The 15833-nt window shown below is 44.0% G+C and overlaps 1 protein-coding gene across 1 annotated transcript; it reads right to left on the bottom strand.

Moving 5' to 3' along the window:
- Nucleotides 1-1250: 1250 nt before the first annotated feature.
- LOC134395526 (E3 ubiquitin-protein ligase TRIM7-like) lies at nucleotides 1251-10208 on the bottom strand. Its single transcript, XM_063121691.1, has 7 exons — nucleotides 9818-10208; nucleotides 6296-6387; nucleotides 5031-5261; nucleotides 4549-4571; nucleotides 3970-4085; nucleotides 3195-3230; nucleotides 1251-2240 (listed from the first exon to the last, which is right to left on the bottom strand). The coding sequence occupies exons 1-7, from the start codon at nucleotides 10005-10007 to the stop codon at nucleotides 1714-1716; spliced, it is 1215 nt and encodes a 404-aa protein (XP_062977761.1). The 5' UTR covers nucleotides 10008-10208; the 3' UTR covers nucleotides 1251-1713.
- Nucleotides 10209-15833: the final 5625 nt, after the last annotated feature.

A 15833-nucleotide genomic window follows, 5' to 3' on the forward strand; every position in this document is an offset into this window, starting at 1 on the left:
CACTCCAGAACTGGATCCGGAGTGAAATCTGGAGGTCCGGATCAATATTTGGACGCCATTTTGCACCCCCTTCACCAAGATCCTCCTCGTTTGTAGTATTGCTGAGTCAAGTATCCTGGGTTCAGAACTTGGCATTTATCCGTATTAAATTTCATAGGGATAAATGCTGTTTATTGGAAAAAGAAACCAAATGCACAGTTACAAGATGGGAGATACTTGGCTCAGCAATACTACAAACGAGAAGGATCTTGGAATTGTTGTAGATCACAAGCTGAATATGAGCCAACAGTGCGAAATGCCTGCAAGAAAGGCTAATGCTATTTTGGGTTGCATTAATAGAAGTATAGCTTCCAAATCGCGCGAGAGGTACTTCCAGATTCTCTTCTCTTCCTTCTCCTTCCTGAAGTTTCTTCAGAATTTCTATCAATTTAGCCAGAGGCAGGTTTGGCCTGAAGTTTGTTTTCTCAAACAAACCCTGAGGGCAGGATGCATCTGCGTCTGACTCACTCCAGTGCCGGGGGAGGCAGGCTCAGCAGAAATTGTACCCACAATTTAGGAGCACTGGTTCCTTGAAATATTCCAGGCAGAGGGACAAGCTGTTTTATTGCGAGTTCCTTGATGGGAGCCCCGGCTTCCATGGCTGCCTATCTCTGAAGTGCAACAACAAGAGGAGTTTTATTTTGGTTGCAAATAATGACTGGCCATTACCTTTCCTGTAACTGCCTCTGTTTAGCTGGAATTCCTTACGGAACAGGAAATTTCTCCCAACCCCTTAAAAATACAACACTAAAGCAGAACAACTGGGTTGGGTACACTGGTGACAATATATATGATGATAATAATGATAGTAATAACAATAGTAATAAAACAATTAAAATTATTTAATTTTTCAATCTACCATGGAAACAGATGTATAATATATATTGGGCCAATAAAAACACAATATTGTAACATTTAAAAACTAATACTTCTTCAGTGGCAAAATGAACATACACAATTATAGAAACATATATCAACAACACAAATATCAATAGGCACTACTGAAGTGTTAAAACCTGTAGATACAAAGACAGTAGTATGTTTAAAAGTATTATTTATTTTAAAATCCTACTTAAAATCGAAGTAAAATGTATCCAAAAATATGAGTTTTTTTAAAAAATAAATACAATTTCAACTCACCAATTTAAGTTGCTTGCTAATCCTTCCTCTAATATATGTAGGGGTTGGGAAAATAGGCGTTAATCCCCCACCATGATTGTAATTCTGATCCTGAATGTGTATGAACATATATGTGGCTGTGAGCATGTGTGTGAATGGATGTGAGGTTTAACACACCTGCTTGAAAGTGATATTTATTATTTTATTTATTTGTAATATTTTATACAATTTGAAATAACAGAATTTCTGAGCTCCAGCAAAACAAAACTAAAACAAAATTACCTGAAGTATTATATATTTTTCTGTGGAAAGCCCAGTAGTTTCAGAACATTGCAACTAAAGGGAGCCTCCAATGTTGCCTCATTATTTGAATTGTTTACATTTGATATGGTTTTCATGCACCGTTTTTGCTCTGGAAATGGAAGATTCTAACAATTACAGACTCTTGTCTGCCTCTCATGGAACAAAGGAAAAGATGCTGTCATATCACCGTCTTTCAGGGGCGTGGAAGTGATAGCGGAGGTGCAGAGAGACAGTGGAGGTCCTTTGTGAAACTCACAATTTCATTTGGGATCTATACCCTAACCAGAAGTAGGGGCAGACCTTCTCCCCATCGAAGGAGGATGCGGTGAAAGCAAAGATCAATTCATTTCTCTCAACATCCAAAAATTCCACAAGACCTTTTTCATAGTCCAGGGTCACCCGGATATTACTGGGCACAGGACTCAAAGACAAAGAGGTCCGCTCGGGGGAAGTAAAAGCTACAAGTTCCCCCGTGATCATCCCTACAGCCCAGATCCCCTCCTGAGGATTCAGACGGAAGTTGAACTTCCCTTTCCTCCTGACAGACTCTCGTGCCGCTCCCACAGCCCACATTGCCCCTTTGCCATTGCTCCCCACCTCCACCTCCCACCAATGTTTTCCTGAGGTAAATCTCTCACGGCCCAGCACGCAAGGCCTAACGTCAAATCTCCCAGGTTTGTCCGGCAGCTCCTGCTCGGCGTCTCCCTTTATCACACTTGTCAGATCTTCAGAGAGAATAAGGCAGGGATGGGCCGTGTCTGGATCCAGAGTCACATTCACTGCAGTGGGGGGAGGAAGGGGAAAAAGAAATGGATGAAGGACAGAAAGAAAGGGGATGAAGTACAGTGTCAGGGAAAAACGATTTTGGCTCAATTCTGGAGGAAAACTTGCCAAACTTCCTTCCTCCAAACTTCATCTGAAACTGGTCAGTAAGCCCAAGAAAGATCAGAGAAACCACTGTTGATGAAGGCACTTGGGGCCTAGTTATTGGGATACACACTGAGGGACAAACTCAACATGAATTGCATTCATGCAAATAATATGTCATTTGTAATGGCATGAATGCAATTAACATGAAGGGGTGGGTGGGTGTGAATGTGGAAACAACAGGTTGGCATAGAGAGCATAGGGCAGGCCATGAGGCAAACGGCTCCCTCCTCCAACACCTTGTTGCCACCTCCCAGCATCTGCTGGCTGAGGCAACTGCTTCACCCTGCCTAATGGTAGGGCTGGTCTGCTTGAAGCTGAGCTGGTGTTGAGTCTCCAGCACCTATTCAAATGTTTCCCAGCTTCTTCCTGGTATTTACCTTTCTTTTGTACTTGCTCTAGACCCTCTGTTATGCGGAACACAGCCTGACAATGTTTAAGCCATAGAATCATTAAATGTTAGAATTAGAAGGGACATTGAAGGTCATCTATTCCAACCCCCTGCTCAGTGAAGTTATCTTGCATCTATAGTATCCCTGAGAGATGGCTGTCCAGCCTCTGCTTAAAAAAATCCAATGGAGGGCAGCCCATCCTAAAAATAGCAACATCTAATTTCATATTGTTGTTTTTATTAAACAAACCTCTCGCACTGCAGAACTCAATTTAAAGTATGACTTTAAGGAATAAATTAATTGTGGATGTCAGGCACAATCTCCAAGAGTTAGCGGAAAAGTGACCGCCTTGATCCCTATCTCATACGCCACCTCCCACTGAAGTTTCCCACCTCATTCAAATGAGAAAGTTACCTTTGTACAGGTGTGGCTCCAGAGACTCCAGAGATTCTGTTATGTGGAGAAAAGAAAGACAAATGCACTCAGACAAATGTATCGTGCGTTAAAGGGCGCTGCACTAAAAGTATGTTTTGAAGAGAGGACATATAAGGAACAATCTCTCCTAAGGATCAAATTCTGGTGGTCGGGGCAGATAATTTAGGGTGACCAACAGCTTATTCTAGGGAACAGAGATTTGTAAACTTCAGTTAAGAATAGAAGAAGAGACATTGCACCAAGAGTCCATCCAGTCAGCCAACTGTCCAAGCGAAAGCCACAAGCAGGACATGAGTGCAACAGCACTCTCCTGCCCATGTTCCCCAGCACCTGGTGTACATAGGCATACTGCCTCTGATAGTGGAGGTAGCACATAATCATCAGAACTAGTGGCCACTGATAGCCTTCTCCTCCAGAATGTGTCTAACCCCTTTTTAAAGCCATCCAAATTGATGGCCATCACTCCGTCTTGGGGTAGTGAATTCCATATACGCTGTGTGAAGAAGTCCTTCCTTCGATCTGTTCTGAATCTCCTACCAATCGGTTTCATGGGATGACCCCATTGGGTTCTAGTGTTATGAGAGAGGGAGAAAAATATCCACCTTCTCCACACCATGCACAATTCAGGCCTTGACTCAAGCAGTTTCTCCACCTCTCTTTAAATCAAGAACTGAGAACCAACTTCAGCTGTTCAACCAAGTGGAGCACTCTCAGAGATCCATATCCATCAGCCTTCCTGGGTTGTCCCTCATACCTTTAAAATTCACCATCGTATTTCCTAGAACTGAACTATTCTCTGAGTACGTTCCAAGGATCTCCTCCAATCCAGGAGAAAGGTCTACTGGTTGCCTTACTTGTTCCTTCGCATACCTGGAAGAGAAGAGGGTTAAATTTAAGGAATGGTTGAAGAATACTGCTTCCCCTTCTCATAAGAACACAAGAAGAGCTCTGCTGGACCAGGACAAAAGTCTACCTAGATTGGCATCTTGTTCACACAGATGACTCTGCAAAGACCACAAGCAGGATTGTTCCCCAGCAGCTGGTGTTCAGAGGCATACTCTTCTGATGATGTACATAGCATATGGCCATCAGGACTATTTATTTCTTCTTAGTTATTAAAACGTTAAGATCTCGGGGCAGCGTACAGATAAGACCAGTTCAACAATATAAAACAATAAATATACACAGCTAAAAAAACATATTAAACCATTAATCAAGTTAAAACCAGTATACAATTGCAGTGGGAACTGCAGTATTTTTTTAAAAAAAAATCATCCCAAAACTCTTCCACCTGAAGTTAAATGGAAAAAAGAGTGGAAAAAGAGCAATGTACCTGTTCAAAGTGATTCTGATGTTCTGAAAGACAGAAAGGGAAAAACAGGTCTCAGTTACACGAATAGAATACACACTGGGCTGCTCCTTCCTCTAGTGGAGTTTTATTTATTTTTCCTTTCCTTCCCTAAAGGAAAGAAAGATCATCCCCAGGATTGTGCCTTATTTATTCCTTAATCTTAGGATTCAACAGTTGGGCCCAGCTGCTATCGGCAGCTGATGGCGATAAGAGCATTTCTCTGCTGGATACTGAGGAATGGAGCCTTTTTCAATGCTCAGCAAGGTAAAGCTCTTATCTCCAATCAGCTACTAATTGGAGATAAGAGCTTTTCCCTGCTGGAAGAAAGGAGCGAGGCCTTGGTAAGAAGCTTGTGGGTCAGATGGGGAACCCCCAAAGCCCCACCCCTGAAGTACCGCCTCCCAAATATGACTGATTAGATAACTCAGGCAACCAACCTTCAGCACCTTTGCCTTACATCTCACCTGCAGCAATTCACATACAGGCTGCTGGCACTTCTCCTCCATCTCTGCAATCAGGTTACTGAAATGGGAAATCTCTCCAGACAGTTTGCGGGTGTTTTCCTGCTGCCTCTTCTTCACCACTTTCTTCAGATTGTCAAGCTGGGCCAGCTTGAGGTTTGCCACTTTTTCAAGCAATCTGTGCATTTGCCGAAAGTCAGACCTGAGCTTCTGGTCCCTTGTTTCTAACTGTGTCTGGAAAACACACACAGAGAGAGAAATTGTGGAAGGGGCACCCGAAGCATTTATTTATTTATTGCATTTCTATACTGCCCAATAGCCGAAGCTCTCTTTTGAAGACTGGTCAACAGAAACTAGGTAGTAATAAGTAACTGCAACGCTGAATGAAATGGGCATGCAATACTTGTTTATATGTATTATGAGGTTGTTGGAATTTATCCAGTCCAAACCAAGACAGTTTTGTATAATGGGCCGGCCCTATCATTAGACAGAGTGAAGCAGTCATCTCAGGCAGCAGACCCTTGGAGGTGGTAACAATGTGTTGGAGGGAAAAGCTATGTGCTAAGCAGCCTGCCTCATGTCCCCTAAGCTACCTTGCTGTCTTCAGGCATGGTGAAGAATGCTGTTCCATGGCCAGCATTGAAGAAGTATTCAACTGCCAGTCCAGTCAACTTTTGAACATGGAATGAGAGTGGATGCCATCCTGTTCTTTGCCCAAGGCAGCAAAATGTCTTGAGCCAGCCTTGTCTATATACTTATTATACTGATGATCTTTGTGCCTCATGAGGTGTTAAGATACTTCCAAATGAGACATTTGCGTAATTGCTATGCCTCATACACCTATATTTAATGGGAGTATATACGATGCAGACATCGTCCTGCAACCCTACCAAGTTTTCCCAGTGCTGTTTAAGAAAACCTGACTTTGGGGGAAAGAGTGGAGCAGCAGTGCAATTTCTTTGCAGGTATGGACAAGAAAAAATGCAATTGAGGAATGGGGAGGGGAGGGGTGTGTGCTTCCAGACAGAGGGGTCCTAGTGCTAGTCATCAGACGGCATTGTTTTAAGAAAAGAGACAGAAAAAGCGGTGGGAAAATACAGGAGGATTACAAGTGGAAGACAGAATAATGACATGTGGAATCCTGGTAAAGTTCCATGAATGAATCAAGGTGATGAGTGGCATGTGTGAACTATTTTGGAAGGACAACACGGCAACATACATCCGTGCCCATCATCCACAACATGAAAGCCGCAACAATAAACACTTACCAGGCACTCCTGGTTTTCCAGTTCTTCAGCCAGTTTCTTGACCTCAAGATCTGCCCTCTTTTTCTCTAGAGGGTTCAACTGACTAATGATTTCTACCTGCACAAACAGAACAAAAGGTTTTGCTCCTGCCCTCAATGATTTCTGTAGAAAAAAATGTCCTCCCAGAAACCCAAGGGCTAGCAACTTAAGAACCTAAGAAGAGCCCTGCTGGATCAGGCCAAGGGTCCATCTAGTCCAGCTATCTGTTCAAACAGTGGCCAACCAGCTGTCGACCAGGGACCAACAAAGCAGGACACCCTCCCACCCATGTTCCCCAGCAATGGCTGCACACAGGCTTACTGTCTCAAATACTGGAGGTAGCACACAACCATCAGGGCTAGTAGCCATTGATAGCCTTCTCCTCTAGGCTATCAATGGCTGAAGAATATTCCCGTTCTACCTTTGAGAATTCAGATAGCTTCTCTCTGGCCTAATCTACACCAAGCAGCATATTCCACTATGAAAGTGGCATATAAAAGGCAGGAGCCACAGCAAGCAGGATATAGCACTATGAAAGCGGTATATGGTATGTGTCAATGGCCCCCAACAGTTGTCAATGCACTTCAATACCATTATAAAGCAGTAGCGTGGCTCCTGCCTTTTATATACCGCTTTCATACCATTTTCATAGTGCAATATCCTGCTTGGTGTAGATTAGGCCTCTGACTTGCCCCTTCGCTTCTTGGCTGTCTAGCTTTCTGAAATCAGTGATATTTTGGGAATATGTGGGTGTGATCCAGAGGATCCCTCCTTGAGCTAGAGCTGTGTGTTTCCTGCTCAAAATTCCAACTGAAGATAAGCTAGGTTCCAAAAAGCAGGTTAGCAGCAAAATAAAAAGATCAACAAGGAAGTTTTCAGCACGTGTGATTATGTCCCTTTTTAAAAGCAAAAGGTGAGGAGGGGGATAGCTCAGTGATAAAGCACAGGCTTTGCATGAAGAAAATCCTTGCCCCAGTCCCTGGAATTTCCAAGTAAGGCAGATGTCTTCTTATGGCGGTCATCCTATTTAATAAAAACCCATAGGCCAGTTTGTCATCCATTTTATTATTCCTTTGTTCCTTTTCTGTAGCACATTTTATCACTTGTTTTATGTTTTCATTGGCACATCGCCTGTCGTTTTCCGTGATTTCAAGTGCAGGGTTGTTTTTCCGGCTCGGAACAAGGAACTATCAGTGGCAAAAACCTACGGTGGTTCGTGAACTGTGGTTGAACTGAACACACAAAAGCTGGGAAATCCCTTTTTCAGCCGTAAAGTCAGCCCCATTTCAAACCATAACACGCCTTGGGCAAAGGGACCAGCAAATGACGAAGGGCAGGAGCCCGCTAGGATGCACATGTGACTTTCAAGCCACAGTGCTCTGGAAGCTATCAGTCAACAACCCGAATGCTCGGACCTGTGAAATATTATGCAGTTGATCATGCCTTTTCACTCTTTATTCTCAGATTTACACACTCCACAAAAAATTCTACCATAGCCTATGCACTAGAAGAACTCCCCACAGACCTATATCTCAAAAGGCAACATTAATTTCCGCCCATGAGGCCCTACATGAGAGCTGAATCCTTTTCCCTGATAAAAATCCCATAATAATAGCAAATCCGTTCGAACATTACATAGCTATCTATGTGCAAACTTTGGGGCAGATCAAATAAGGGGGAGTTTAGCTGTGCCCCCCAAAACTGACTTTTTGCCCCTGTGGGAAAAATGCATAAAATGGTGATCTCACCCGGGCCACCCACAATAGTCAAGAGGAAGTGATTGGTCACAAAGCAAATGCCTGCTAGAGAGCATTGCAAATAAATCTTGTGAATAAACAACAGTTATTAACACCGCTGTGGAGCTGGGGAAAGTCTAGCGAGGCCCCCGAGCAAGAAGGAAAGACATTTAGAGAGACCTGTGGGCGGGAACCCTTCTGCTCTGTTGTCTTGTGCGGCTTTGATTTGTCTTAAGTAGCTGCTGCTCTGTTTTTAATTGGCTGCTGCTCTGGTTTTATTGTTCGGCATCAGGGATCGGCAATTTTATGGGGGCGAGGGGGAATGTTGTGGGCCTGCATTGCCCCCTCCCCTCCCCTCCCCTCCCCTCCCTAACCTTCCCCACACAGTGCTGCCGAATTTGCCAGCAAAATGCCCCTCTTTAAAAAGGGTAAAGCAGTTTGCCACCAAAATTTGGTGGTGTGGTGGCAGCAACGAAAAGAGGTGGTTTTATATCAAAATATACCCCTTTTACCCCTTTATAATAGGCCCTAGAGGATAAATGGCTGCTTTATCTTTTAAAAAAAGAGACTATTTTGCAGCTTTTTAACCTTGGTGGTGAGACAGTGGGCAGCTGCAAAGAAAAAAAAAAGGCTGAAGGGGGGGGGCACATGTAGACTACAGGCTTTTCTGTCACCCACCTCAACGTTACTGGAATAATTTTGACTGCTCTTTTTAATGCATTATTTTGCATTGTTTTAATACTGCATTTTGTTTGATGCCTGTTTAACATCAGCACCCTCTCAGTGCCCAAGCATGCCAAGTGTTGACGTGCCTCCTTATCGGAAATGGCATGTGTATGTAAAAAACAAAGACAGCCGTGCTAGTCCTTGTGGAAAAATAATAATCAAGCATTGGGCAAACCTTTGTTAGGACTAATCAAATGTGCAAAGTGTAGGGCAGCAGTTGTAGCCATGAGGGTTGCAGCTTATTATCACAGGGAGGTGATTTGTTGTTTTCAGCCAAAGGTATTGCCATTCCTTGTACATATATCCTTGTATGTTACAGGTAGAGATATATGAGGAATTGGCAATGGAATCAAATGAATTGGGATTTCTATTAATCCAACTCTCATGTTCTGCAGAGGACCACCTTTTCCTGACTCTCACTGATTTCACAGTCTTTCAGACTTGTGTTTTTGGGTGTTTTTTTTTACCTTCTGGAATTTTACACAAATTTAGTGGTAGAAAATACGTAAAATAAAAGACCACCGGCCAAAAATGCATATTTCCTTCATACGCTAAAGCAAGAAAATGCACATTTGGGGAGACTTGCACAAATGCGAATTTGTGACATTCAAGGAATTGGGGAGGGAGAAATCTGATTCCACCAGTTAGCACACAAAAGAACGCAACATGCAGATGGAATGTATTTTGCAAAATCCATACATCCTTCATTCCAGCCTCGGATGTTGTACATCCGATGAAATGGTGTGTAGTCCACAAAAGCTTATTTTAGTCCACAAAAGCCATATGGCAGTTTGTCTTGTTTTGTTTTATTCTGTACAGCGCTATGAAAATTGATGCCACTTTATAAATAAATATTATTATTATTAATAATAAAAGGTTTTAAGGCACCACAAGACATTTGCTTGTTTTTGCTGCAAAAGTCTAACACGGCTACCGCTTTGGAAATTGGTACAGGAGTGAAACTAACAGGATCCTCCAAAGAACAAATAAACCTTACTAATCCCACAGCCTTCCACCACGGGGGGTGGGGGGTGGGGGACACCTACCTGGTATTCTAGGGCAGCTTCATCCAAGGGAAACACATCGTGCCCTCGGTGCTCCTTGGCCCTGTCACACACCAAGCAGATGAGGGCTTCGTCGTCTTTGCAGAAGAGATTCAGGGGCTCCTGATGGATCTTACACGTTTCCTTCCTCTCTTTCCTTCCTTCTCCCTCCTGAAGTCTCTTGACCATATTAGCCAGAGGCAGGTTTGGCCTAAAGCTGCTTTGATTAAACTTTTCTCCACACTGAGGGCAGGAACCGGCTCCTCTAGGCTCCTCCAGGCACTGGGTCAGGCAGAATCGGCAGAAATTGTGCCCACACTCGATAGTCACTGGACATTTGAAGTACTCCCGACACTGGGGACAAGTAGTTTCTCCACAGAGTTCACTGATGGCACCCCCAGCTGCCATGGCTGCCTCCCTGTGAAGCGGAGTCTGAGCTTGATGTTGTTTTCCTGTCTGCAAATCGAGGCACTGTGTTTCCTTTCCTGGAACCGACTCCGGATGGGGAAGGCTCTCACTGAACACAAATCAAGAGAAAAGGGTGTTGTATGGGTTTGCTGCTCCCCTGCCTTTTCGTGTGCTGCACCCACCCAGAGGTGTGGACTTTGACTGAAGCAGGAAAAGTTCTGCTCCCAATGAGAAGTCGCCCATTCTTAAATCAGTTCTTGGAAATGAAACCTCTTCACAAAAAACAATCAACTTGAACCAGTCAGAAGCAGTTGGCTCTTCTGAGTTGTTTTGTTATGGTATGTGTGTGTGAATGTGTTGTAGAACGACCAGGTGTCCTCTTTTGCAGAAGGCTGTCTTCTATTTGAAACAATGCCAGCGGACCTCCTCTTTTTGGATACACCCTCGACTTGCAGTGCTGTCCTGTCTGGATTAAAAACCCATAAGAACTGTTGCCTATCAACAGTTAGAACCTGAAGAGCAGACTGAACAGGCAGGTACAGGAGTCACCTGGTCACAGCTTTCCAAAGTAAGGTGTGATGGACTATTTCCCATTTAATGAGAATGATTAAAACTAAATTTGCATCTATTAAATTTGCATCTGGCTACTAGGAGGAGGGCTTTCTCCGCTGTGGCACCCCGGTTGTGGAATGAGCTCCCCAGAGAGGTCCGCCTGGCGCCTACACTGTACTCCTTTCGTCGCCAGCTGAAGACCTTTTTATTCACTCAGTATTTTAACACTTAATTTTAACATAAATTTAAATTATACTGTTTTAACTCTGTATTTTAACCTTATATCAATTTTGCTGCGTGGTTTTATCCTGGTTGTGCTTTTTATATTGTATTTTGTATTTGTATTTTTAACTTGTTGGTTGTTTTATGATGATTTTAATTTTTGTGAACCGCCCAGAGAGCTTCGGCTATTGGGCGGTATAAAAATGTAATAATAAATAAATAAATAAATAAATATTCATATAAATTAGGATATGCAACTCAACAGCCTCTAGGGAGGACAGGGCTCCTGTATCTTTAACAGTTGTATTGAAAAGGGAATTTCAGCAGGTGTCATTTGTATATATGGAGAACCTGGTGAAATTTCCTCTTCATCACCGCAGTTAAAGATGCAGGTGCCCTGCCATGTTTTAAATCTGGTCACTCTAGTATAGCTCCTGCAGCTTTAACTGTAGCGATGAAGAGGGAATTTCACCAGGTTCTCCATACATACAAATGACACTTGCTGAAATTCCCTTTTCTATGCAAATGTTAAAGATACAGGAGCCCTGTCCTCCTTTTCATATGGTCACCCTACCCAACATTAAAGAAGCTGCTACACTTCTTAAGGTGTAACCCTATGCATGTTTAGACAGAAAAAGTCCCAGCCAGCCTAGCTCGAGAATGCTGGGAGTTAATGGACTTTTCCCCTGTCTTAAGATGCATAGAACTGCGCCCTTATTCTATATGGAAGGTATGCCATTGATCTAGAATATGTCATTCTTCTTTCCAAATGTATGTATGGGGAGGTAAGGATGCTGCATTTGCTCAGTGGTGAAAGAAAATCACTCTGCATGTTGCTCAGAGGCATTCTATTATTATTTCAATATTTTTTTCTGCCTTAAAAATCACATGCTACAGATTCATTGACTGATCTTGGCCTAGTCACTTATCCCTGCACCAGTTTTCTTCATCTGTAAAATGGGTCCAATGTACACTGAATGTTAACAATGCAAATATTATTGTTTGTATTTGACTTGCCTCGCTGCTCTTGTCATCTGGAGCCGTGTGTTTGCAGGCACTCACTGCTCGTGGGCCATGTTACATATATATGGATTATGTTGACCCCACTACTGTTTGCCAGGCCACACCAGCAAGTGAGTGGACCCTGCCCCACAACAGCAGCACCCCCTCACTCTTGCTCAGGAGTGCCCCTATTTTCCCGTGAAAATTCGGGAAGGTATGCAGTAATTGCTGCAAATCAAACTGAAGGGGAAGAGCTACAGGGCCCCAGTTCCAGATTTGACAACTTTCCCTTCATCTGCGTAACATATTTGAATCTAACACTTCGATGCTTTGTGAATTACGGAAAATAAATGTTGGCAGGCCTACTTCAAATAAGTATTCTGTATGTATCAATGCAACATAATGATTGTTGTAAAAGTATATATCTGTTAAATATACATTACTGAATTAACAAAAATATCTTACAAGATAATTTGCGTTCTAAGTATTTTAGGAATTTGAGCTATACCCCTTAGGTCCTTACCTATACTTGTCTATTGCTAAGGCCGCTCCCCTCCTTTTTCTTGTTTAGGCCTACTTCAAAGCCTCCTGAGAATTCTCAGTTTGGTTTTCCTCTCCCCAAGCCTCTCCTCCTCACCCCATTTCCCCTTCTGAACAGGACGAGCAGTGGTTGCTTTTGCTGAAAGGAAGAGAGGACAGCACAGGAAAATTGCTCAAGCAGTTAAGTCCTTCTGGATAGCAACGCTGTGTGTCCCCACAACAGACACACCCAGAAGGAAGAGAAAGGGTATCCAAACCGGAGTTCAACAATTGTTATTGAGTGTTTCTATATCTTTGCAGTGGTTTGAGGTGGTGCCTCTATTCCTGTGTGTATCTGGACTGCTCCTGTGCCTTTCATGTGAGGTTGCCAGGCCACAAAGAAGCAGAAGAGAAGTATCAGCACCTGCTAACTGCTGCATAAGCAATTGCACTGTCCAGAAATTAGGAACTTGGGAAGCTGCCTTATATGGAGTCAGACCATCGATCCCATCTAGCCCAGTACTGTCGACACTGATCCTGTTCAGACGACATGCCAAGCCACTGTGGTTAAGCATTTTGAGCTAAACATTATGGCTTAGCGTGTTGTGTGAACCAAGGCTTAGCATGGCATGTAAACCATTCGTAACCATGGTGGCTACCTAACTACGGTTTAAACGTGCTCACTACCCATTTGCTGCAAAAGGTTTAGCAGCCTAACCATGGCTTAGCGTGTCGTCTGAACAGGCCCTCTGACTGGCAGCAATGGTTCCCCAGGACTTGAGGCAGTTGTTGTTGTTTTTACTAGCCCTACCTGAAGACGGAGGAATGAACCTGGGCCCTTCTCCATGGAAAGCAGGTGCTCTACCACAGAGCTATGCCCCTTCTCCAAATATTGGCCCACCCTTTCTGTTTCATATGAGAAGACCCCAACAGCTTCCCACTTCTTGAAATAAGGTATAAAATTTAATGGAGGGGGCAGTCTTGCCTCACCCTCCCTCGCTTGGCCTTCTTTAATTTATTGTATTTCTGTGCCACCCCATAGCTGAAGCTCCCTGGGCAATTCACAAAGATTGAAAACCATTAAGGGTGCAATCCTATGCATGCATAGACAGAAAAAAAGGTCCTACAACTCCCAGCATCCCTCCAGCCAGCCATGTTGCCTAGGGAGTGCTGGGATTTGTAGGACATTTTTCTGTCTAAAGATAACTAGGATGGCACCATAAAAATACATTATGCAAAGTGCAAAAAACATATACACAAGCAGCGCACACCCAGATAACACAGAGAGCGTCATCAGACGAGAGTTCTCTTGCACGCTTGTTACTAGGCATTCATTATTATTATTATTATTATTTATTTATTTATTTATTTATATAGCACCATCAATGTACATGGTGCTGTACAGAGTAAAACAGTAAATAGCAAGACCCTGCCGCATAGGCTTACATTCTAATAAAATCATAATAAAACAATAAGGAGGGGAAGAGAATGCAAACAGGCACAGGATAGGGTAAACAGGCATTCACGATGTTGTTCACCTCCCGTGTGTCTCCCGCCCCTTCTAGCTTTCTTCCCGTAACAACAACAAAAACCCAGTAGGTCCAAATTATTTTTGGAAACGGAACTTGCCACTATATCTTCTGCTATGTGCAGAAGTGGAGCGATAGAAAAGGCCCACTAATTGGGCCACGTGCACGTTGTTTACTTCCTCTTTCCTCTCTCTGAGAAAGAGGAAGTATTGAACAACGAAAATGAGAGCAGAGAAGCGACGGTAGGGAAGTGTGATATCCCCCTGTTTGAATTTTAAAGTTTTTAAAAAAAGTTTCCACAGCATGCAGAATTGTGTGTAGGTTATCCCTTTCCTTCCAGAGAGAAGCAAGTGGGCACCACAGAAGCACCTCCGCAGCGCTCTAGGATTTCAGGCAGGCATTTTTCCTGCCCCACCTGGAGATGCTGGGATCAAACCCATGATTTTCAGCATGCACTCTGTCACAGTGTCACATTGAGCTACAGCCCCTCCCAAAGGACCCTGGTTCAAAATGCATCCATCGTATCCTTGTCTGGCTCCTGTATCTGAACTCAACCTGGCGCCCTCCAGATGGTTTGGAGTACAACTCCCATTGGTCATGCTGACTGCAGCTGATGGGAGTTGTAGTCTAATTGCATCTGGAGGGCCACATGTTCTCCCACCCCCGCCCCCTCTAGGGGCTAAGTGCTTTGCAGGTGATCCGAAACATAGCCAAAGCTCTCTGGGCGGATTACAAAAGTTAAAAACAGTAAACATTAAAAACAAATATACAAAGTTTAAAAACATAAAAAGCATAAAAACAACAGTATCCTTACAAAAACAGCTATTCTGGGGTCCGTATTTATTTATTTATTTATTTATCCATTACCCGTCTTTCTCCCCTATTCAATGCCCACCGCTAGACGGAAGTCAGAACTTCTCAATCATCAGATAATCCACACGGGGGAGAAGCCCTACAAATGCCTATTGTGCGGGAAGTGCTTCGCGTGGAGATCGGACCTGGTGAGACACCGGAGAGTCCACACAGGAGAGAAACCCTACAAGTGCCTAGTGTGTGGGAAGTCTTTTGCTTTGGAAGGGAACCTTCGGATGCACCAGAGGATGCACACGGAAGAGAAACCCTACAAGTGCTTGGAGTGTGGGAGATGCTTTGCTTACCAGTCACACTTCATTTATCACCGGAAAGCCCATCTGAGGAATAAACGCCACAAGCGTGGTACCGTCCCCTCCGTGGATTTTGTTGCAAACTCCCCAGAGTCCCACGTCTGATACCAACTCCCCATGGATCTTGCTGAACTCCAGTTTAGTCTGTATCAGATGGAGCCTATATCAGGACGTGTTACAACAGCACCATCTCTAGAAACAGTTGGACGGCAGCCTTCCTCAGGCGGGATCCCCTCCAGATGTGGTGGACCAAGTCCCATCATCCTACAGCCAGCATGCCGAGTTCATAGCAAATTCATTCCCCGAGTGTGGATCCTTGCCTAGCCAGACTTGCAGCACCTTCACACAAGAGGGAGGCATTGGCAGGCTTCGGGTGGATCTTTGCATGCCCAAACTGGCAGCGGGTCTGTGGGTGGGGAGGAGACCAGGGCGGGCGGCTTACGAAGAATCCTCCAGCTGCTCCAGCCACCTTCCCTCCCGCTCCACAGAAACCCAGCTAGATGGGCAAAATTTCCCATCTAGCGAAAACGCAGGGTAAGAAGAATGCAGAGGTGACAATGGTCTCTATGCTCCTCCTGTCCTGCATACGATGCCTGTCATCCCCCGATGTTGGAGGCTGA

Source organism: Elgaria multicarinata, chromosome 3 (genome assembly GCF_023053635.1).
Source record: "Elgaria multicarinata webbii isolate HBS135686 ecotype San Diego chromosome 3, rElgMul1.1.pri, whole genome shotgun sequence".
Lineage (NCBI taxonomy): Eukaryota > Metazoa > Chordata > Lepidosauria > Squamata > Anguidae > Elgaria > Elgaria multicarinata.

What these genes read in the sequence shown, in the direction of transcription:
- LOC134395526 (XM_063121691.1), bottom strand. Translation starts at nt 10,007, where the DNA reads ATGGTCAAGAGACTTCAGGAGGGAGAAGGAAGGAAAGAGAGGAAGGAA. An exon ending in TGCCCTAGAATACCAGGTAG is followed by an intron (nt 6,388 to 9,817) that starts GTGTCCCCCACC and finishes TTGTGCAGGTAG; the next exon opens with AAATCATTAGTCAGTTGAAC. An exon ending in TACGATGGTGAATTTTAAAG is followed by an intron (nt 3,231 to 3,969) that starts GTATGAGGGACA and finishes TCCACATAACAG; the next exon opens with AATCTCTGGAGTCTCTGGAG.